Source organism: Pelodiscus sinensis, chromosome 4 (genome assembly GCF_052426305.1).
Source record: "Pelodiscus sinensis isolate ZL-2025 chromosome 4, ASM5242630v1, whole genome shotgun sequence".
Classification (NCBI taxonomy): Eukaryota; Metazoa; Chordata; order Testudines; family Trionychidae; genus Pelodiscus; species Pelodiscus sinensis.
In genome coordinates, this window is record NC_143055.1 from 43,475,910 (window position 1) to 43,499,824 (window position 23,915).

General features: G+C 41.2%; 1 protein-coding gene across 5 annotated transcripts; it reads right to left on the reverse strand.

Annotated features, from left to right (window-relative positions):
• Positions 1 to 1,758: 1,758 nt before the first annotated feature.
• UGDH (UDP-glucose 6-dehydrogenase) lies at positions 1,759 to 23,880 on the reverse strand. 5 transcript variants are annotated; one of them, XM_006129508.5, is made up of 13 exons: positions 23,780 to 23,880; positions 22,849 to 22,887; positions 20,311 to 20,479; positions 16,526 to 16,627; positions 14,280 to 14,480; positions 13,976 to 14,173; positions 13,407 to 13,554; positions 11,484 to 11,578; positions 7,022 to 7,152; positions 5,775 to 5,908; positions 4,802 to 4,893; positions 4,610 to 4,720; positions 1,759 to 2,999 (listed from the first exon to the last, which is right to left on the reverse strand). In XM_006129508.5, the coding sequence occupies exons 3-13, from the start codon at positions 20,470 to 20,472 to the stop codon at positions 2,889 to 2,891; spliced, it is 1,485 nt and encodes a 494-aa protein (XP_006129570.1). In that variant the 5' UTR covers positions 20,473 to 20,479; positions 22,849 to 22,887; positions 23,780 to 23,880; the 3' UTR covers positions 1,759 to 2,888. The 5 variants fall into 5 exon arrangements, with proteins under 5 accessions (XP_006129570.1, XP_075786671.1, XP_006129569.1 ...); XM_075930556.2 differs by lacking the exon at positions 23,780 to 23,880 and adding an exon at positions 23,464 to 23,481; XM_006129507.5 differs by lacking the exon at positions 23,780 to 23,880 and adding an exon at positions 23,168 to 23,421.
• Between the last annotated feature and the right edge of the window lie 35 nt (positions 23,881 to 23,915).

Below are 23,915 nucleotides of genomic sequence, written 5' to 3' on the forward strand. Positions count from 1 at the left end.
TCAATTTTAGGAGGAAACATAGGTTAACAAAAAGATGTCCCCAATACTCCTAAAAGCAATCAAATTATCCACCATATCCTCTTACATTATTTTAAAAATTTAGTCCAGATTTTAGTTGTATACTAAGATTATAGAAACAAATATAAAATTTAACTACTTCAGCTCCAGCAGGATAGATGACTTAGCAATCAGTTTGAGTACACAACAAAATAGAAAAAGGGTGAGGTTACAGGTATTCCTTCCTAGGTAGTGTCCATAACCGTGTACTCTTTCACAGCTGCATTTGCTCCAGCATTATCCGCTTGCCGGTCACTTTGTGCAGCCGACAAGTTGCAGAATTAGTATTCTCCCTCCAAAATAGGCTTGCTACTCACTTGCAACATTCCTGGATGTAGAACAGTTGGCCTTGGACAATTCTGACTGACCCCATAGAAAGATATGAAAGGATAACTAGCTTCTCCAACAAAAAAGATTTTGACTTAGGACTAGATCCACAACAGGGACTTAAAATGCTGAGATTTGTGCCTTGCCACCTATTGGGAGTCTAGAGCTCCAGAACAGGCATACAACACTGACTGTGCAATGCACTGGCAGAGTCGAGTACCTAACAATGGGATCCAAAAAATGCCAAGGAGATTGATAGGCCCCAAGCACCTCTCTCACTCAAAGGGACGAAGGCACCTAAATCCATGCTGGGGGCGGGAGGAGTGCCTTTCCGGGAAAAGGGGTACATAAAGGATGTCATTGATACAAGGACTTGTGTCTTCACATCACACGTGAATACCCTTACTACTGGCCTATAGGCTCAGTCACTCTTCTCCTGGCTACCCATTGTCTTCGGTCCACCCTCTCTGGGGCACCTGGTGCTGGCCACTTTCGGTAGACAGGATACTGGGCCAGAAGGACCTTTGGTCTGACCCAGTATGGCCGTTCTTATGTTCTTACTGACTATGAGCTATTTCACACCAAATGAAAAACTTAAGAGAGTCCTGACCCACCCAAAGTCTAGTGGTTAGGCCGCTCTCATGAGAAGTGGGAGACCCTGGATTTCTCACATACTGATTGAGTGCTTTATCCCCCATTTATTGCCTTTAACCCAGTGATTAGGCAGCCACCACCTGCATTTTGTGCAGGCCATGATCCAGTAGGCAGCTTGTGAGCATGCCTACTGAATCAGTCCCTTCACCATGTGACTCCCCCTTTGCGCTTGTGGGAGGAGGTGGTGTAATACCCATTTTGAGAATGCCACTGGAGTTTAGGCATGGGCCTGGCACCTACGTATCACAACTTAGGCAGTTGTGAGCATGGCCCATGGCAAAAATGTGGGTGCCTATGGATATTAAGCACCTACAGAATGAAGCAGAGGCTGAGCAGAGAGGGGTTTTGAGGAGCTACATTTTGGACACCTACATTCTTTTCTGGTTGTAGCCCTTACTGCAGATAATTAAGTACATTTGTATAAACTTTCAGGGGTTAAAATGGTTATCATAACCTCATTGCAATAGAAATCAATGCACCAATAGTATGTTTATTGCTGTAAACTATGCTGCACCTACAAGAATATACACAGCCAAGTGTTAGGTTAATAACTGTTAAGCAGTTTTCAATCCCATGAGCACAACCCATGAGCCCAAATTACTTGAGAAGTTTTGGGGCCTCCATGCCCTTCTAACAAAGAAAATTAAGGGTTCATGGCCCCCGACACCTATTCACAGCACCTATTTGTCACAGCCCCCAAGATGAGAATACGGAAACAGGTGAAATACAGACTTTTATTACTAAAAAAAGTATTTAATAGCACAGATCTATTAGGACAATGAAAAGTAGAAATTAAAGTGAAATATATAAAAAGCAAACATAAGATACATTCCTGCTAATCAGAGTGAGGTAGAAAGCGAACTACTTTATGGTTTTTAGATACTCTTAAAAGTGTCATGGGAAAATTCTTGCAGATTCAGTGGGAAGAACATCTGCTTCCAGCTCATATATGGTTGCAGGAAGGGGAGAAAAGGACCACTGAGTACCCATCACCTTGAAAGGGAACATTTCATTCAGTGTTCAGCAAGAAGGGAAAGCAAAAGGGCCAATGCTTCTCTTTGTTTAAGACACTGGGGTGGTAACACTGTAACAGGAGAATTTGGACCAAAAGATCGAATTAAATCCATAATTTACAAATGACAACAAATGCTATACAGTACATATAATAGAGCCAAGACCAAGGAATCAGTAGAGACATATCTGATAGGTCACATTATTGTTGCAAGCCCATTACAGAATTAATGGCAGATGGGGATCTAGCTCCCTGATACAATTATTAATTATTATATTGCATTGATGCCCAGAGGTCCCAATCAGGATTGTGGCCTCATTGTTAAAACCAGATCTATACTCTGTTTAATGGCTCAATCCAACACTGATAAAAGTCAATTACAATCTTTCCACCGACTTTCACATGAGTAGATCAGGCAACAAGGAAAACAAAATTATACCAAGTCAAATTAAAATCTTCAGCAAAGAAAATGACACTACTGAGTACCACTTATTCCTGGATCAAAGTAAGAACAATTCTGTCAATTACATTTGGCCTTTATGTTGTTTATAAAATTTAAAGTGCAGTTTGTGAGTATTTCTAAAAGCAAAAGTTCGCTGACTGAAGTAAATGTTCATAAAAATTGATTAGTAAAACCAGTCAGGCTCGTATAGTCTTCAAGAACCGAAAAAAATACAATAATTTCAAAAATAGAGAGATTAGAAAATAGATTCTGGGTTCACATGTACCTAGTACACTGCTATCATCTCTAATGTAAAATAGGTTTACAGATTAAGAACAGTATGCTCTTTTAAAAATTCACACTGGTCCACGGTGATTCTTAAGTACCTATTAAAACTTATACTCTGGGTTTTTTGACAGGTGGATCTTGCAGGCTGAACTTTGGAATTTCACATGAAGAAGCAAAAGGAATCCTTTTTGCAGACACTTTCTTCCCAATTGTTTCAATCTGGAGGAGGAAAAAAAATACTATGTAAAGTTTGTGCAATGAGAATCTTGTCAGCCTGTCAGGAACCAGTAAACTTGGGGCTTTGCCCACACTTCTTATATGCATTCAGTGGATAAAAGCCACATTAAATGGCTGTATTTTTAGTTCAGTTTGTCTACTAAAAGTGATCTCTCATATTACACATGCAAAACAAGCTTTTTAAAAATTGTTACAGTAAAGACACACCTCAGTCCTGGAAACACTTAGCTATGTGCTTAATGCTAAGCAATTGAATGTTCATTGGTTTCAATGTGACTGCTTATATGAGAAATAAGAAGTGGGTGCTTAAGAGTTTCCAACCTCTATGTTAAAATTTTAATTTTAAACACAAATGATGGATGATATTTGACTTTTAAAAATTTTACACACAGAACCCCTTCAAAGCTAAGAGTTTTCAACCTGTTTTAACTAGTCAGGAAGTTTGGAGGCATCATCATTGGTATTTCCGTATGGTGAGCCTGATTTTCCTCAAATGACCACTTAATTCAATAGACGTCAACATATTTGTTCTCAGCTACACTGGTGTTAGGAGAGAATTAGGTCCAACTAATTCTGCTTAAGGACAGACAAGATCAGAGACCCCACCATTGAATAATTGAGGTGTATCTTTACCTCTTGAACAAGAACTCCTCTGTTTAGTTTAGGAAAAAAAAAAACTAACTACTAGAGCAGGGAACACTCCAACAATAACCACATGACAAAATGGAATAATAGCATTGTGCTAGACAATCGATGATGGATAATTTCAGTTTTCAAACTAACCATTGGTATATTAGTACATTCTGAAATAAATCAAGTTATTTAGACAACTGTGTACCAACTGTGTCAGATTTGTACACTTCAGCATTTAGTAAACAAAACATTCAGCTATAAGGCTTGACTAATTTGGTTTCTAGGTCTCATTTAGAATTTAATTGAGCCTGGAAGTGATAAAATACATGAGATATCGTTCACACAAATTTTAATATTAGGCATCCTGGTACTCTGGCAGCATCAGTTAACGCTATGTCTTCATTATTGACCTTTCGGCAGCATAGCTGTACTGCTGCAACTGCAGCACTGCTGTAAGGTTTCCTGTGTAGCTGTGGAAGAGCTCTCTCATATCCACATAATTAAACCACACACAATGAGCAGCAGTAACTATGACAGTGGGAGAGTATCTCCCACCAACGTAGTACTGTCCATCTCAGCGTTTTTAATCAGTGAAACTTATGTCAGTCAGAGGTGTGTTTTTTTCATACTTCGACCAGTAAAAGTTTTGCTGACAAAAGTGCTAGAGTAGACTATGTCTAGTAAACTCATTTATGTACATTACTGAATACTGATGGAACAGCTTGATATGGTTTGGATTTTAAAGCAGTATCAGTTTACTATCAGAACAGTACTGTAGGAAAAGTGCTGTCAGTCAAGATTAATAAAAGGATTAAGGTATAGCTGTACCAATATAATACAGTAGAAAATCTTTAATAAAAGGATTTTTACAGGTTAACTATAAAGCAAGGTATTAAGCACACGTTGAATCACAAGAAGATTCTAATCATACATTTCCAAAAGGAGAAACAGCTAGTTACCTGAAAGCCGATGACTTGTAGCTCATTATGAAGATCATCAAGAACTCTCCTACCATCAAAGATGAAAGCTGGTTTCAGCATTTTTTTGTGAATGCGCTCATAATCCAGCTCCTGTAAATGCCCCCACAGAATTTCCATAAGTGTAAGAATGCCTCAATTTTTTCCTGTTTTTAAAAAAGGTATTCTTTTTACCTTAAACATGTCCCACTCAGTGCAGATCACAAGGGCATGAGCTCCATCACAGGCTTCATATGGATCTTTAGTAATAGTGACTAGCCGAGAAACTGCAGCAGAAAAAAAATGAAGATTATGCTTCCCCTTTCCTGGCAGCACTCAGTCTAATGTGTACTCTGACCAGACAATTTTCCTGCTAGCCCTTCCCAAACACAAACTTTTCACAACAGTCTAGGCACATTTACTATTTAATACTGTATAAATGCCACATGGTCTCCATTAGCTGAGCTTACTGCACATTCTAGTGGCTTCATGCATTCCTTCATAAGCTCCTGTGTGTACCATCACTCCCCTTTCTTCATGCCAAGGTCTCTGAGTGTCCCCCATCCACCCATCCCCCGGTATTCTTTATTTTCTGTTGGGGCATTCAAGACAGACCAGATCTACACTAGGAGTCCTTCGTTGGTATAGCTGTACCAGTATAATACAGTAGCAAAATGCTCCTTGTGTGGATTTGATGTACTACAATCCCCAAAAGCATACAACATTAGCTTTCAGAGAATTAGAGAGTTATTTTCTGGACGAGCCAGGTAGCTGGACTATCCTGGCACAAGACTCAACAGGTACGGGGTAGGAACCTGGAAGTGGAGAAAGAATGGATAGAATAAAACTAGTTTCCTTCCTCATTCCCTCCCCTTTCTCACCTACTTTTTGAACTGAAGAAGGAGATTCTCTTTGCATCTCTTTAAGATTAATGTATCAAAAGGGACAGACTGCCACAGAGATAACTTTCACAAATGCAAGGATTTTAGAATTACAAAGAATGAAGTTAAAAGTTGACAGTGCCCTTTTTTAACGGAGGCAAACCCCGATTTAATAATTTAACTGAGCATCTATCTCTGCCACACTGAAAATAATTTCCAGGGTGCAAGATGGATTCTGCCTGATAACACACAACAAACTGAGTTCATGAGAAGCAGAATTTTCTCACCTTGGTCATCTTCTGAGACACCTGGGTGAGAGAGATCCAGGATTATCTGTTCCCTTGGTACTTTAGGGTCATAGATATGGAGCTTTGCTCCTTCATCCATTAAATACTTGCTAATGTAAATACTGGAAGACTCTCTAAGAAAAGAAGTCAGCCAGTTAAGGAAAGTCTTCAGAGAAACATCTGATTTATATAGAACATGAACCAATACTCAGAAATGTGCAGTGCCAAAGCTTTCAAAATGAAATTATTAAATGTAATGGCCACTGATAACACATGGGAACAGGAAAGTAAATCATAAAAAAAGGAGGAAGAGAGTAGCTTAAAAGGATTAAACACAAATTTTTAGTCCCAGCCACCAAATGAGAAAGCCTTCATTGTACTAAAAGATTTTAAAAAATTTTTTTTTAAACAATCTGGTTCATTCAGAACTTAATGTAGAATCTGGCCAAGCAGTGTAAATGGTGCCCAATACTACAGTAGGTGGGGTGTAAAAGGATGATAGATTGTCTGCCTGTAAGTAAACACAGGACACTAGAATCTGAGTTTAGATGACTCCTGCATTATGGTTTGAATAATTAGGAGTCAAACCAGCAAGCACATCTGATTAGCTCCAACAACCAGGTTCTAAAGCAAAAAGATCTTTCAGCCAGAAAGAATTTAGTCAGAGGTGATCCAAATAGGAAAACCTTAGAATTTGGCAAATTTGGCATAGAAATTTTGTTTAAGGTCTATGATGTGTAATTGTTTTTAAGTTACCAATAAAGGAAGGAGAAAGAGAAATGGTTTGTATGCTTTACTGTGGACAGTGGAGGGATCTAGCTCGCTCACACTGGGTTCAAAATCTGTGTTCTGCTTAAGTACTTATATTGCCCTCAGCACTTTACTATCTTACCTCTAGTCTAGGTTTTTGCATTGGGTAAAAGGCCATTTTTATATTTGAACACAGCCATTGTCATCTGAAGAAGTGGGTTTTGCCCACGAAAGCTCATGATACCATTTATATGTTTTGTTATTCTTAAAAGTGCTACTAGACTATTTGTTGTTTTTTTAAAGTACACCCACTTAAGACAGCCCAAGCCATTTTATAAAACCATTGCAGCCACAACATATTGAGGGCATCTATTTGATCCTCTTCCCACCTGGACAGTTGAATTGGTGATAAACAAAGTAGTTGTAGCTGAATAGATGGAGCCCAAGATTACATAAGTCATTCTGGAAAGTGTTAATTAGTTTCATGCATTTTATACCTTGTATCTCCTGTATCCTTTTTGAATGCAAATCCTAAAATAGCAATCTTCTTGTCAGTAACCGTGTTAAACAAGCTATCAATAATACGGGAAGCGAATCTCCTTCTCTGGTAGTCATTCATGTCTATCACCTGAAATTATGCAGAATATGGATGTATGAATGAGGTTACACTTGACCAGAGACATGCAATATGAGTAATTACTGGAGAAAGTGTCACTGCCAAGCCTCTTGTTTCTGATAAAAGCACTTAGTTAAAACTGAACTAGAGGGATGTACATGCTTTAAATATTAACATAGTTGCAATTCCTACTTTAATAGGTAAAAATATAAGTAACTGATGGACTAATCCAGCTTTTTTAATCATGGTAGCAGAAAGAGCAGGCTTAATCCTGAGCCCATTGAAGTCAGTGTATATTTTCAATTGATTTCACATCCAGAAGCTACCTGAAACCAAATTTTGCCCCACTAAAACTTCCAGTGAACATCTGCTTAACAAAGGATCTTGAAAATCTGTGTCCTAATTTCAGGTGCTGCTCCATTGTATGAAAGCTTTTCCCAGCTCTTAATGGTTGATTTCACTTTTAAAAGCTATTTCACTTTTTCTTTCAGTGCAATATAGATTAACCAAATCACCCTTTGCCCCTCAAAAAACAAACAAAAAAATCCCCATACATATATGTCACTATTCAAGGCCAATTCATAGAAAGCAACAGAATAGAGCATATTGGTAAATTCCAGGAAGAAAATTAGCTTAGAAAATGAGGGCATAATGTCAGAGCCAAAACTACTCTTCCCACTAGGTTTATGCTTGTATGTATATATTACTAGAAGATATACCTGTTATTGCTTGGATTCTTAACTCAATTTTTGTTTTTCTTCATTTAAATCATTGATTTGGAATGGGAATGGGGATGAGGGATTTGGTGTGCAGGCTGCCTCAGGGGGAGAGGACTGCTCCAGCCCTCTCACAGCAGCTGCTTGGGGCCAGGGGAGAAATGCCTCTTCATTACCACTGTAACTCCAGTGGATTCACCCATCTCCTAAGCCAGCTTGAGGAATGGAGCTAACTGTGCACTTTCCCCAGGCTCCCTGATGAAGGGGAACAGCCAGCAATGTTTCCCCATATGAATGGGGGGGGCCCTCCAGCCTCCCTCCTCATACAACCAAAGCCTGACCTTGCTTTAAATCAGGCATGTCAAACTCGAAGCCTGCTGAGGGTCTCTCAAACAAAAGCTGATAGCTTTCAGGGCCACTAAAGAAAATGTACTCTTATCAGAAAGTCCTAATTATTTATAGATTATGTTTTAGATATATTTTAGAATATTTTTCAGATTTTGTTTTAATATAATACAATAATTTGATGTGTAAAATTGTAATTTGCTCATATAAAATAATTTAAATATAAATTTAAGGTACTTTTTAATTTTATAGGATACCATAACTTGTTTTGTTGAAATAAAAACAAGTATAGACCACAGTTAATCAAATAGAACACACTTCTGTGAAAATTTCAGATATTATGTAAGTCTGAGATTTTGCATAAACATATAATTATTCCTGCAATTGCAAAAAATTGCCATATATTTATTGATATAAAATTAATATACATTTTCCCCTGGAGTACCAGCACTTTTTTAAAAAAAAAACAGAAAAAGCACTGAGTACATCTATTTTACACAACAGTCAGGCAGCTTTAGAATCATAGAATCATAGAATAATAGGACTGGAAGGGACCCCGAGAGGTCATCGAGTCCAGCCCCCCGCCCTCAAGGCAGGACCAAGCTCCACCTACACCATCCCTGACAGATGTACCAGTTTAGTGTATACTGTAACATGTCAATGCACAAAGACTGATATGGATGTAAGTGGCAGTGTACTTTTATGCTTACTTTTTGAGAAATGATCTTAAAGCCTATATAGGTTGCTCTCCACCTTTGTTGTAGCACTGCAGTTTTTTGTCCCTCCTCCCAACATTTTAGTTTTTTATCCCTATTCTGTTTAGGACCATTGTCTCTACTGACCAGGTAAGAAAGCCAGGTTTTCCCAGAGATTGTGGTCAAAGGCATACACATCTTAGATAATGTAGGCAATTATTCCCCTCCTCCCTGAATATGAGCCCATTCTCATTGCAACAAACAAAACATGCACAGAGGCATATGGTCCTCATCAGGTATAAATTGCTCAGCAAATGTACATTAATGGTAAAGTAATGTCACTTGTAATGATCTGGTTTTCTATAAGTAGTGTGTAAATTACTCTTTGCCCAACGGGAAGAAATGAGGTGATGAGATAGTAGGAAAAGTCACTTAATAGGAGGGTTTAAGATTAATGTTTTAGGCCCAATAAAAGTTCTGTACCTAATTACCTTTGAGGATCTGAGTGTTACTGTTGTAGAGATATGTCTGGAGGATATAGCCCCATCCTGCAGAATCAACAGCTTTGTCTACACACAAACTTGTATGGTTTATTTAAGCCAATTTAAGCCATGCAAACACCTATGTGAACACAAATTAACTCAGCTACCCCCTGAAGCAATTTACTCTGTACAGAAAAAAAACAACAAATGGTCTGGTAGCACTTTACAGACTAACAAAACATGCTATCGGACAAATTAAATTAAGAGCCATTTATTTTGATGTATCTTAAACCTATCCCTAATCAATTTAAGATAAACCAAACTTTCTATTGGTGTAGCTGCAATCACTCTAGGGGGTTTCCACTCACTATGGGCATGTCTACAGATGAAACACTACAACAGGGCTCTGCCATTAGCATCTGTAATCCACCTTCCCAAGAGGTGGTAAACTAGGTCAATGGAAGACCTTTTTTTCCTGTCTTTCTTTGTCAGACTCACCCCAGTGACACCTGATTGTTTTGTCTTGAGCCAGACAAGTTGAAACAATGTGTGTAAATGTGTCCCTTTCTTCTCAACTTGTTGTTAAATGAAGCTCCAAGTGAGTGTTAACCATTTCCCTACTATCCCTCATTTTAAAATCATCCACCTAATGCAATTAACGCCTGCAGTTTCACACACTCAGGACAATGATAAGATGAGGCCCTCTTTACCTATGATGTTCTGTAACAATCAACCCACATGTTTTAAAAAGTACACAGCACACAACCAGTCTTAGTAGCCACTGACCTGGAAACTTGTCTCTCACATGATAACACAATGCACTATCCTCATGATACCATCTACACCAGGCATGTCCAAAGTCCGGCCCGCGGGCCAATTGCGGCCCGTGTTCCGATTTAATATGGCCCCTGCTTCCTACCCCTCTCCTGGCTCCCCGGCGCTCTTTTGAACTGGCGCGCCCAGCGCGCCGCTTCCGGCCGCGCCGCCGCCCATGGCCTCCGCGGTCCTAGAGCCTGCCCTGTAGGGCACGTCCGCAGCCCCGCTCCCCTGCTCGGCTGCGGGTTCGCCCTGCTCCCGGGCTGCCGTGAGGCTGGCGTGCCCTGCGTTCTCTGCCCGCCTCCGACCCTGCGGGCCCTCTGCCTTGGGGCTGAGAGTGCGGGGACGGCCCTCACGCATGTTCACTTCTTCAAATCTGGCCCTCTTTGAAAAAAGTTTGGACACCCCTGATCTACACGTTTTGTTAATCTATAAAGTGCTACTAGACCATTTGTTGTCTGTTACAGAAAAAAATACTAACTTGGCTACCCCCTGAAGCTCCTGACAGTCCATATTGTTATGCTTTTGCTTAATCAAATTGACTAGTGAGGGTCTTTATCAAATTAAAAGCAACAAAGTGCTGGAGTCTACACATGAGTTATTGTGAGATTTTCTATAAAAAAAAGTTTAGAATTATTTGAAAGTGTATTAAATAAATAAGTTGCCTTCACTAATGCTGGACGTAGACACGGGTAAGAGGTTGTGGCTAAAAACAGATATGGCATAAGGAAACCAAGGTTCTGTTCCCAAGTCAACAACTTCCTGTGTTGTGCTGGGCAAGTCATTTACTCTAAGGCACAAAGTGGTTGCAGCAGTGGTCTCCAACTTTTTTAACCACAAGATCACTTTTTCAACTGAAGTGCAATGTTACATCTACCTCAAACCCAAATACTCTGCCCCCTGCTGAAATCAATATTGCTATATTTAGCCATGGCAGCGCAAATAAAGCTACCTGGGATGGGTCTGCCAGATATTGGATTTATGCCCTCAGCGTAACATAGGAATAGTATTTATTAATAAATATTTTGAATAGCACCTTCCACCTATGCCTATTTTGGGATGCGGAACCTCATTACATTTATAAAGTACTCTTACAGCCTCAAGTGGAATAAATATTTATCATCTTGATAGTTAAGTTATAGTTTTTATTTTCAGTGCCAAACAGAAGGATAAATGATAATTTGCCATAGACAATGTTGAAGTTACAAGCACAGGAATGAGTGGCCCATTACAGAGGGAACAGTGATGTGTCCTGTATATTAAGTTTTACACAGTGAATGGACTCATACCTGTTGCCAATAGCGAGCTACCTCAGGCAAGTTCAGAGCCTCACAAAGGTACACTAAATTCAGAACATCCTTTTGAAAACAGCTACCACCAAATCCTGAAAGAAAGGAAATGGTTACTCTACAGATTGTCTTCATCTGACGAAGTGGGTCTTTGTCCACAAAAGCTTATGCTCCCAACACTTCGGTTAGTCTATAAAGGTGCCACAAGACTCCTCGCCGCTTTTGCAGATTCAGACCTAACACGGCTACCCCTCTGATACTTAGCAATACTTGGAATCACTTTATGTCTGTAATACCCCAGGGAGCTGATGCAGGCCGCTTTCTGACAAGGGTGTTCAGTTTCTTTGCTTGGTTTTCCTGCTCTGTGCATGTGTGGCAGTGTGTACACTGCTCTTGAAACTAGCAACTACACACATTGTGATGGGCGGGGGGCTATACAGGCACTTCAAAAATGGCACTCCACAGGTCCTGAAATTTGGCAATGAACACCAAAATATCAGAATGTTTTCCAGTGCCATGCTGCCAATCTCTTTAACCAGCTACACTCAAAGTTCTTCTCAATCCTGTTCTTCAACCCTATTTACTTTAGCAGCTTATAGGACCTAACATTCTTTTGCCACTGACCGCAAGAAAGCTGCTGCTTTTTCCCATAAGGACCTCTACATCCAGAGATGAGAGGTAAACTAGTTTTAAAAAGGTTCTGGGTTCTCAAACACTATCATGGTCAGGATCCAAAGAAGAGCTAAAAAGCTGATGAGGGGGTTAAAATAGTGAGTAGCAAGATCCAGAACACTCAGACTCCCCTTTACCAAGTCCAATGGGAAGGTATCTGAACAGTCATATTTGGATAACACATTTTGGTTCTTGCCAATTTCTCTATTAAACATTTGTGGAAGAGACAACATTTGGTAAAGTAATTTTAAAAATTAAGTATTTTTAATATGGAGATAAATGGGGTCACATCTCTTCCTACTGATCCAAGTAATGGGCATGCTCCATGAAGTTTTGTGTCCCGAAGGAAGAGCCTCAGGATATTTGGCCACTCAGACTGGGGCAGTACAATGTTCATACTGATGCCTTCCCTGGCATCTCTCAATCTCCAGTACCTAAGTCTAAACAATTCATGCTGCAGACTAGAGTGTAGACAGAGATTAGAAAGCTACTCATCAACCAGCCACTAGGGAATTCTCTAGAAAAAAGGTGGGCAACCTGAAGTTCATGGGTGGCCTGCAGCCCATTAGGGTTTTATATGTGGCCTGAAACATATTTTGTTTACTGCTGCCCACATGCAGGATTGTCAGATTGCACTTGTTTCCATCTTTGTAGTTTCTCTTCCTTAATGGCATTATTACAGTGACACACATGTAAAGCAAGGCCACAGGAAGTGAGGTGCATGGTGATTGATGGTAAGAGTTGTGTGCTCCCTCTGCATCCAAAGTGCTGCTACAGTTCCATCAGCACACCCTGAAAATTCTAGGGACAATAAGCACTGTTAGCAAAACGACTCTTTGCTGGGGGACCATCTTGGTTATGACAATCTTGTGACCCACTAAGATGAAGGCCACTTATGCAGCCCACTCACTAGCCTAGGTTGCCCACTGCTGCTCTAGAAGGATAAAATTGTAATCTTTCTTCATCGATGGCTGCTCAGCATCCTAACTAGTCCATACCAACTGGAAGTGAGAGATTCTAGAGAGGACAATCCAATCCCTTTTATTAAATATAAAAAACAACAACATTACAACCACCACCACGTCAGTAGGTATTTTGTAAGTGGTCATGCTTTGAACTATTGTTTTAGAATACCAGTACTTATTTCTAAATGTTTCCAGTTAAACCATTGTGCTGGATAAAGACAGCTCTCATACCAATTGTAAAAGTTTAAAAAAAAAAAAAAAAAAGACAAAAAGATTCTTCATTTACCAACACTGGCCTTTAGAAACTTATTTCCTATTCTTTGGTCCATTCCAATGGCTCTTGCTACCTCTTCAACATCAGCTCCTGTAGCTTCACATAGAGCACTGATTGAGTTAATGCTGCTGATTCTTTGGGCAAGGAAAGCATTAGCTGCCTGTCAACAAAAACAAACACAACAGAGGTGGTTTTCCTTCTGTAAATAAGATGTCTGTAAGCCAATAGAGTATTCTGGTTTTTGATAAGGGTTTTTTTTTTGTTTTTTTGGTGCATCTTAAAAGAGGGAGGATTACTTCAATGTGTACACAGATTTGTTTTTGCTCGATATTGCCATTTTCTGCTGTTTTCAATATGTATGATTTCATTCCCAAAATATACCGGATTTTGGATAAGGTCTTTTCTGATACAGAAAAGCCAACTAGTAAGTTCTAAACAAATGATTCTGATATGCAACACTGGAACCTTTTATAAGCATTTAGAAAATGAGTTGCTATAGCTGTTGGAGGTTTATTCTAACATTAATGCTGATATTTTGTATTTAAGTGGTTGTATTGCTGTGGCAATCAACAAATACCAACCAGTTTGGAAAGCTCAGAGGACCAAGTATTGGTTGTGAGGATTTTTTCTTTGGGTACCCAGTGCTCATACACAGCACAGAGAGCATGGACTGCCTTCTGTCCCTCTGGAGTCTCATCTCCCCCAATCAGGACTCTGTCTGGGTTCTTTAGGTCTTTGATAGCTGTTCCTTCAGCTAGGAATTCTGGGTTAGACAACACCTAAAGACAGACAGGAAAATAAAGTTTGAAGTAAAGCACAACAAGGAATCGGGGGTGGGGGACGAGGAAATACTTCAGCCCACAACTTCTAGGTTTTTATTTTTACCTGCAAATTCAAATTAGGTTTTGTATTGGCATCAAATATCCGACGAATACTCTCTGCTGCACGTACTGGGACTGTGCTTTTCTCAGTGACGATCTTATAGCCATTTGAATTTTGTACAATCCGCCTAGCACATGCTTCAATGTACTTCAGATCAGCTGCCCGACCTTTTCCCATCCCATAGGTCTTTGTTGGAGTGTTAACCTAGTTACAAATACATGGGAAGGAAAAAGTTATTACAATCTCAACAAAATGTTCACAAGTCTGAAGATACAGGAAACTCCTGCATACATAAGATAGCACTCCAAGAATAGGAAAGCTTCTGTTCCACTGGTTCATCAAGTTACTGGCTGCCAGATCAATTAACAGCTAGCAGACCTATCATCAATTACTCATTCTAACTTCTTAGGAAATATCACTGAGCTCTGTTCATCGCCAAATAAAATTTATACTAGGGGCATTCATAGCAGCTCTACAGGCATCAGCGGAGTCTAATCTTTATTCAAAATCACTTTTCCATGACCACAAAGAGCCACTTCTTATCTTCTCCCCAGCTCAAGCTATAATATTTGCAAAGATTCAATTCACCCTTATTTGCCTCTATTCTAAGGGATTGCTCTGATGCTAATACTAGTGAAGCTAGCCCCCATCCTGGAAAAGCTAACTGCAGACCAGCCACAGAGTTCCTGAAAATTGCTATTCTTGAGTGTGGAGGGAAGCAATCTAAGGCAATATTTCACTTAATTGTACATGGAGAGTCCTTGTTACAAACTGAAGGCAAGAATATAGAAACTAAAACACAACGCAACATGTTTCACCAGTCAGGGACAGGAACTCAGCTGGCAATCTACAGACTGAGTTAATGGCTCTCATCCAATAATTGGTTTTCGGACGATTCAAGGCTGAGATCAAGTACAGTAATTACTCATTTAACACATGCCCGCTTAACACGTTTTCGCAATAGCATGATTTTTTTTTAGGGAACTTTTTCGAATAACACAACCATCCCCGAAATAACACAAAAATAATCAAGTAGTGGACTACTTTGTGTGGTGGTATAACTTGATGAAAACAGTTGTAATACGCATGGGCAGATGAACATGTGGTCACAGTGCTCCTCCGCTCACTCATGTGTTTATCTTCGTGTTTTAACAAACTGCAGCGACTTGTATTGCTAGCTATCTTGTGTTGCTAGATATCTAATGTTGACGTTGACAACGGAGCACCAACAAAAAATTGACTTTGCCACCACCACCTGAAATGCAACCCCGACATTTTCCATTATTTTTAATGGGAAAATTGACCCTGCATAGCACGTTTTCGCTTTGCACAAACATTTTCAGTAACGCGTCTATAGTGTTAAATGAGGAATTACTGTAGAGCATTAATATCAAAATTTACTGATTCATGCAGAAGACTCTTCAGGGGGACAGAATAACAAGAGCTCTTCCCAAAAGTACAACTCTCTGTAAAGCATCTGAAGAATAGAACAATAACTAGCCTGCAGCCCTGGGCTACTTCTTATATAGTTCTTTTGGATATGGAACTAGGCACATGACTTGACACTGCAAAATGCCACAAATATGCATTTAATAGAACCTGTTTCCTTGCGTTTTAAGAGGGTGAAAATATTGAACACTATTTGACACGATCTAAAAAATAAAAAAAAAGTTGCAGTCTTGTAATCTCCACTGATTAACTGGGAAAAAAAGTCAGAAGACTCTTTATATCCATGTAAGTATTATACAATTTTTTTTTTTTTTTTTTTTTTTGCTAATCTTACAATGAATCTTACTAAGGGGACTGCTATTTCTGCATGAGTCCTGTCCACTTCAGTGGAATGCTACAAATAGAAGTTTATGCTAGTAGATTTTGTTATTTTGTATCGTGTCTTCAGAAAATCCTGAGCTAAGTAACAAAGCTTGTTATTTGTACAGATAGAGTCCAAAGGTTTGTTGGGTGTTTCAAAGATAAAAAGAGTGATAAATAATAGCAAAAGAAGAATATTAAAAGTTTTATCATCCTCACTGCAAAGCTAAGCGCACTTTCCTGCTAAAAACAGCATAATGCTACACAAGTCTGTTATGCCTCATGGAACCATATCACTTCTCCAAACAAAATAAAGGACATGTAAAAAAAAAAAATGGAACACCCGCCCCCCCGCCCAAACACATTTGAGCACAGCAATGTAATAATAATAATAAATAATAATAATAATAATAATAGAAGTACACAAGAAAACTACTTACAGAAATAAATACCAAATCAGCATCTCTAATGGCATCATCAATACTGGTGGAAAAGAAGAGATTCTTTCCTCGGCAGGACTCTACCACTTCTTTGAGTCCTGGCTAGAGAAAGACACAGGCAAGTATGTAATAATCAAAATTTAGTTAAGATAGGTAACAACATACTCAGACAGCACACAACTTTAAGTTAGGGAGGTTAAATTTCGATTAATCATCTAATTAATTAGTAGATGGAAATTCCATCAACTACTCAATTAGTTGGTAAGGGGATGGGGCGCTCACTATCCCAGTGTGCCTCTGCATTTTGAATGCCTGCAGGGCTCTTGCTACCTTTAAAAGGCAGAGTGGCAGCAGTTGGGACCCAGCATGAACAGGGACTGCTTGAATCCCTGCTCACACTGTTTCCTCTGCTGTACCTCTGCCTCCTCTGCCCCCTCCCCCGAAACAGTTCTGGGGGAGAAAAAGGCTTTTAAACCAGCTCCCGCTCCCCCCTTGCTGCTTCTGTATCAGAAGCAGCAAAGAGGGGGGGAACGACAAGTCGAGTAGTGACTCGACTACCCGATAAGCCTAGGCTTATCAGGTAGTCGACTAGTCACTTACATCCCTATTTTAAGTACCACAAAAGGTTCTGTTTTAATAAAGATAAAATTTAAAAAATTAAAAAGTAATTTCAATCTGTCAAAAAATAAAACTTGTGTGGATTCCCAGAGGATCATAATGAGAACAAACTAACCATAGCCCTAGCTCACACAGAAACATTGCATTGGGATGCTTCCTCAACACATTCCCCTACTTGCATGTGGTCTCTGGTTATTCATACACCTTGACAAATTGCATATATTAGGACCCCATACAAAAATGTTTTAATTAGACAGAAACTAATGCCACTTTGCTAAATAATATAGTAAAAATTCTGAATTTAGCCCAATCACAAAATCATCTACTTATGAAAATACTATCAAAAGAATGACACATGAAAGATCTTTTTTCAGTAACTTTCCTCAAGGTAAAGGTTCAGCCTGGGGGAAGGTAGAGAAGCTGCACCATACCCACAGAAAACATTTTTTGCTGTCTCATTGTTTACAAGACAGCTGACCTAACAGAAATAAAAAATTAACTCAGGTAGAAAATCATTACCACAGAACCTGAGCCATTCCCAACAAGCACCAGAACCCAATTATGAATAAGTTTAACATTTCAACTGTGATTTTTGCTGGGATTCAGACACAATATTGGTCATGTAGAAACTGAAGGATTAACTTGTATTTTCTACATCGCAGCTGGAGTACAAAGTGCCAGGGGTCAAAAAATCACTACTGTGTGAACTTATTTTTGAAAGTTTTGGGGTATTCTTTGTAAGCAATAGAAATCCTGGTGGGAAACAGCTGTGCTTCTTGTACGAAGAGACTAGATGTGTTTTAAAATTTGCTCAAACGGTTTAAGTTTTAATAAAAAAACAAGACATTTGCTTACCCATGTTAAGAGCTAGTTTCAATTCTTCCCACAATTCTTATTCACTAATCCAAATGCTACAAACTTTACCATGTTATATTTTAATGAAGTTTTGGAAACAAGAGGCAAAGGCTATGGTTTAGATTTTTTAAAACAAAGGTTAACAGACCAATTTTGCCCAGTATTTGATATTTCATCAAGGGTAATAATCAGAGGCAACATCAGAAGACAAGCAACAAGCTTGTATCTTAGTTTGGCAAATCCTTGCGTTTGATGACTGAGCAAAAACATTCACTTTTGCCATTTAAAAGTTTGGGCAAAGTATATATTGAGCCCTGACATGTTTTCACATCAATTTTAGTATTTATAACAAGAAAGGGGGAGAGCACTAGCCTTTAATGAACAAAATATTTAAAATACCAAGCACTAAAAATGGTAATTTGTATTCAAAACACTGGAAGTCTTTTTGCAGTGTAAAACCCAATAATATTACATATCAACAGATCTGTGACACTGAGATTAGTATATGTGTTTACTAAAAATAGGATTTTATAACAAAAAAGTGAAGTGTTATTGGGTAGGAAATTAAAAGCTCTTGATACCACTGGTGATTATGAGGGTAACATTCAAGATTTAAAAAAAAAAATCTGACTCTTAATAGGAAGGATTAAATCTCTAACAAAAATCCTAAATTTAAGAAACACTGGATTCTGGTGAACAACTAGCATAGGTCCAGATTCTGCTACCTTGATGCCAATCAAAAAAATCAAGACTGCTTGTGTAGTGAGGTACTTAAGCGTGGCAGAATGAGCCTCACAATGATTTCTCCTTTTCCTGTATGTTGCACAGTCACTTGCATGCTGGGTGAAAGTTTGATTCACCACTCCACAGCCATTTGCAATGGTATAGGAGACAGTGAAGAATTCACCCTTTTTAACTTAAGTGTTGACAGCCTGTTTGCACAGGTATGAATAGCACAGTTAAGTGCAGTCTCCAGCAGCCAGTTTTCACAGCCCAGAAAACTGTTCTCTCCTTTCCTGGAGCTCAGCGGCATTACAGTTAAAACAGAGTTAGGAAACACATCTGCAATATGGCTGATGATCCCCTGTCTGACAACAGTTACAATTTGTAGTGTGGATGGGACCTAACCACAGTGATCCAAAACATCTTCCTGAGACATGGACAGACATTCACATTATAAATTGGAACTCTGTTGTAACAAAGGAGAAAACTTTGTTATAACTGGGTCTTCTAACTCAACTGGCTGCGTCTAGACTGGCAAGTTGCCAGGTGTCTACACTGGCCGTTTGAATTTGCACAAGAACACTGACGATCTAATGTAAGATTGTCAGTGTTCTTGTGCAAATACTATGCGGCTCCCGCTCAGGAAAAAGCCCTCTTGCGCAAATGTATTTGAGCAAAAGTGCCAGTGCAGACACCTAAAAAGTGTTTTGCGCAAAAAAGCCCCGATGGTGAAAATGGTGATCGGGGCTTTCTTGCACAAAACCGCGTCTAGATTGGCACAGACGCTTTTCCGCAAAAAGTGCTTTCGCGCAAAAGCGTCTGTGCCAATCTAGACGCTCTTTTCCGCAAATGCTGTTAATGGAAAAACTTTTCCGTTAAAAGCATTTGCGGAAAATCATGCCAGTCTAGACGCAGCCAACTGTGTTTAGTGCACACAGGACCCAAGAAAATAATCATTTTATATTATTTACAGCAGGGTGGGCAATAACACGGTGGCAATTCACCAGGGTTAGCCTCTGGTGGGCTGCTGCCTGCTATATTTACCTGCACTTCCACAGGTACTAGCAATCACAGCTCCTGTTGACCATGGATCTCTAATCCTGGGCAATGGGAGCGACAGCTGGACACTGCTTCCCACTGCTCCCATTGTCTGGGAACAGTGATCTACAGCCAACAAGAGCTGCGATCACCAGTACCTATTGCTGTGCGAGTAAATATAGCAGGGGGGCTGCAAGAAGCTAACCGTGGCAGACGGGATCTGGCCCCACAGGCCGGTACTTGCCCACCCCTGATTTACAGGATACAGTAGACATTTTTTCCTGACCAGGATGCAGAGGGCTTAACAAAGACATCTCTGAAACACTCCCCAGCATCCAAGAGCACTAAGTTTGTGGTGGCTAGGGGTAATTTCAAACCCTTATTTGCAGCACATGGTTAATGTGTAGCTATTGAAGAAGCATTCTGTATGAATGAGGTACGATGCTCCTAGAACAATCATCAGGAATCAAAGATGGGCAGAGGGGAGACTGTAAAAGCAGAGAAAAATATTTTATATTAAAAGACAAATCCTATAATATATACAAGTTTACCTCGTAAATTGGAAGCGTATCAGAGTTCCAGGCATTGATTCTAGCTTCATTAACATCAACAACTGTAACCTTGATTTTAGGGCACATATGTGCAATGACGCTACATGTTGGCCCACCAACATAACCTGCACCAATACAGCAGATTTTTTTAATTTCAAACATGGTTGCTCTAGCGGAGAAAGGGGACAGAAAGGAGGAGAGAGAGAAAAAGAGAAGCAAGGTCATTGTACAGTAATATAAACAGTAAAAGCCACTGATATTCTCCTCTTATAAGACCATGGTCAATCAACATTTCCTTACTGATTTTCCTTACTTTATAATTAGTATAATTATAAAAAGGGCACCCCAACTGAGCGGCTAGTTAGTCTCTTGTGTCCAGGAAATATTCTAAATCCCAGCTATTCTTGCTAGAAACATTAGAAAAATGACTTCAGTCTTTAGGGCGAGGAAGGCTACGTTCTAAGGACATTCTGCTACCAACTTTGTAATGAGACTTCATTAGAAAAATGCTAAGTATTTTCCATGTCCATCTTAAAACAGGAACTTAAAAATAAAGATAATTACTGTTTAATAAATCAGCTAGTGTTGCCTGCATGATCTAAAGTGTAAACTGAGTCTACTCTTTAATAATAGTTTTACTTCACAGTCTAATTTTAATTTGAGTTAGTTTCGTTAGTGTTAATTCATAATAAACCACTCACTGCTAGCCAAACAGTATTCTGTATGGTACTGAGCAACCTCATTGAAGTCTTTGAGATTGGAGAGTGTTCAGCCACTTCAATGGAAGAGGAAATTATAATACAGTAAACGTCTGATAATCCGGCACCTTTAGGACCCAGGGGGTGCCAGATTATCAGCTATGCCGGACTATCAGAAGGGGGGGCAATGAGGGGTCTGGGGTGGGGGGATGCCACCCCAGATCCCTCATAGTCCCCCTTTCCGATAGTCTGGCTCTGCCCCAGGCGTCCCCAATTCAGCCGCTGTTGGTCAGTTTCAGCAGCGGCTGACTTGGGGACGTTTGGGGCAGAGCAGCTGGGGTGCTGCCGGGTTGGACCCGTAGCACTCTGCCCCGGGCTTCCTGGAGTCAGCCGCTGATCAGTTTCAGCAGCAGCTGACTTGGGGACGCCTGGGGCAGAGTAGTTGGGCTGCTGCCAGGTTGGTCCCGCAGAGCCACCCCTCGGCGCTGCGGGACCAACCGAGGAACACTGCAGCTGCTCTTCCCCAGGAATCCTCAAGAGCAGCTGGGGTGCTGCCGGGTTGGTCCAGCAGCCCCAAGGGGCAGCACTATGAGACCAACCCGGCAGCACCCCAGCTGCTCTGCCCCCAGCTTCCCCGATTCAGCTGCTGGTCAGTTTCAGCAGTCGCTGAATCGGGGAAGCGGGGCGCAAAGCAGCTCCTATTGTTCAGCAGCTAGAGCACTTCCGGGCTCCTGATGGTGCCAGACCATCAGGAGTGCCGGAGCATTGGATGCCGGACCAATGGAGTTTTACTGTACTTACAAAGTTTTGAAAATTTAGTATATCAAATACAGCTATCAAATCAATCATGTTGAACAGTGACTCAAATTTGACTAAAAACTTAGTTGCATACTATCAAAATTAGTTTTAGAAATAATGTCAATATACCTTATGTTAATTTTTTTCCACAACTAATTAATGTATTCATTTTAGAAATTTCTAAAGAATGTCTATCAGTGCCTTCTTTGAACACAATGGATACTCAATCCTGATCCTTCTTAAATTGGAAGGTATTTTGCCATTAGTTTGAGCCCTTCATACCATATAATTATATTGAACATGTTTCAGGTATTTTGGGATCACTGTAGTCATGCCAGGATTCGGTTCTATTTTCCCTTGTGCTCTACAATTCATAAATCTTACTGGAAGAAGCTAACATTTTCCAAGTTATCACATGTTTTGCTGCTATGTCTTTCCTCCCACTCCCCAAAACATACCAGAATACTACTGTACATACAATAAATTGAATCTCAAAGCAAGAATTCTTAGTATGCACATGATCAAGATGAGGATATTATTTTCCTTTTAACCAAACTTGGCTCATGGCTGATGCTTCTATCAATCACTAATTTAACAACTATTACATCATTTTGGTAGTTTGCATTCTAAACAGGGGTAATCCACCCTGTAAATATGTAATAATAAAGTGAATGCTAAACAAAGATCACTGAATAGGCCTTAGCAAGCGCTATACTTTATTCTAATGTAGTGAGAAAAGCTCGCCTGGAGTCCTATTGTCCATGCTGTATCCTGACATGTATATCATCCGTGAACAGAAAAACGACTTCAGTCTTTAGGGCAAGCAAGGCTACGTTCTAGTATGTAACATTTCAACAATAGAAAATATGGTTAACGGAGCCAGACTATAAAAGAAATTGCCTGGCCGTGTTAGATTCAAAAACCATCAGTGAACATTTTTGTGGTCAGCCTCCCCGAGAACAAATATTGCGAAAGATTCTGAAGAAATGCAAGAGTCACTGAAAGCGCGGGACAAATGCAAGACTCAGGCAATGCCACAGACCTGGATGGAAGTTCACTGTGTGCTTCTGATCCCAGGAAGCTAAAAGAGCGGCAAAAAAAAAAAAAAGCCAGAAAACCCATTACCAGCGGCACAGTAGTCTATACAAAAATCAGAGGGAGTCCCTCTGCTCCCTCCTCCCCGGGGCCAAGGCAGGACAAGCCCCCACCCAGCCCTTTGTCCTGCTGTGTTTGAGATGGCCCGAGCTATAGGGGGTGACCCGTGCTCGACACTTGGGGTTCCGGGAGCAGGGTCGCCCTCCGGTGCACCGGTGCTCGGCGGGCAAGGACGGCGAACCCGCCCCCGGGCAGGGGATACATACAGCGGGGTCGCGACGCTCCGAGCGGGCGCTGAGGACGCAGCCGGCACAAGGGCTGCTGGCGAGACCGGGAGAGGCGCCGGGCAGGGCGGCAGGGGCCGCCTGAGCCGCTATTTAAGGAGCCTCATCCCGCGGGAGAGGGCCGGCCCCGGCTGGGGGCGTGAGCTACGTTCGGGACGGAGGCGCTTCCTCCCCGCCCCGCCCGCCGCCAGCGGATGCCCGCCAGACAGCCCAGCCCAGCGCGGCGCGGCGGGTTCCCCGGGCCCGGCTGGCGGGGAGAGGGGCAGGAGGCGACCTACGCGCGCTCCCCGGGCCAGCTCCGCCCCCCGCGCTGCAGCGGCGCCTCTCGCCGCCCCGCCACGCTCACAGGCGGCCGGGCAGCCCCAGGGAGGCTGCTGCGGGGCTGAGCGGCGCTTCTGGGCTGCCTGGGTCGCAATAGGCCTGGTGGCCAAGCCGCCCCCGAGTGCTCTTGGAGCAGGGGGCCGCGGGCCTTGCCGCCGCACAGAGCGCTCCGGGGCACAAGCGCGCTTCTCGGCATTGGCCTAGTTTCACATCGGGCTGCGTACACGTCAGCGCAAAGCGCAGGCAGCGGTGCCTTGGGGCCGGAGCACCTACCGGGGGAAATGAGCTGGTGCTCAGCAGCCGCTGGCAACCAAGCTCCCCTCTCTGCCTCCCTCTCTCGCCCGGGGCCTTGGTCCCGCTGCTGGCTCCTCCCCTCTCTTCTCTGAACGTCCCGCTCCTGTAAACAGCT

Bases quoted from the DNA above. Each gene is read 5' to 3' on its own strand.
- UGDH (XM_006129508.5), bottom strand. From the start codon at position 20,472: ATGTTTGAAATTAAAAAAATCTGCTGTATTGGTGCAGGTTATGTTGGT. The intron at 16,628-20,310 runs GTAAACTTGTAT...GTCTTTCTCTAG, and splicing joins ATACGCTTCCAATTTACGAG to CCAGGACTCAAAGAAGTGGT. The intron at 7,153-11,483 runs GTATGAGTCCAT...GCATAATTTCAG, and splicing joins TAGCTCGCTATTGGCAACAG to GTGATAGACATGAATGACTA.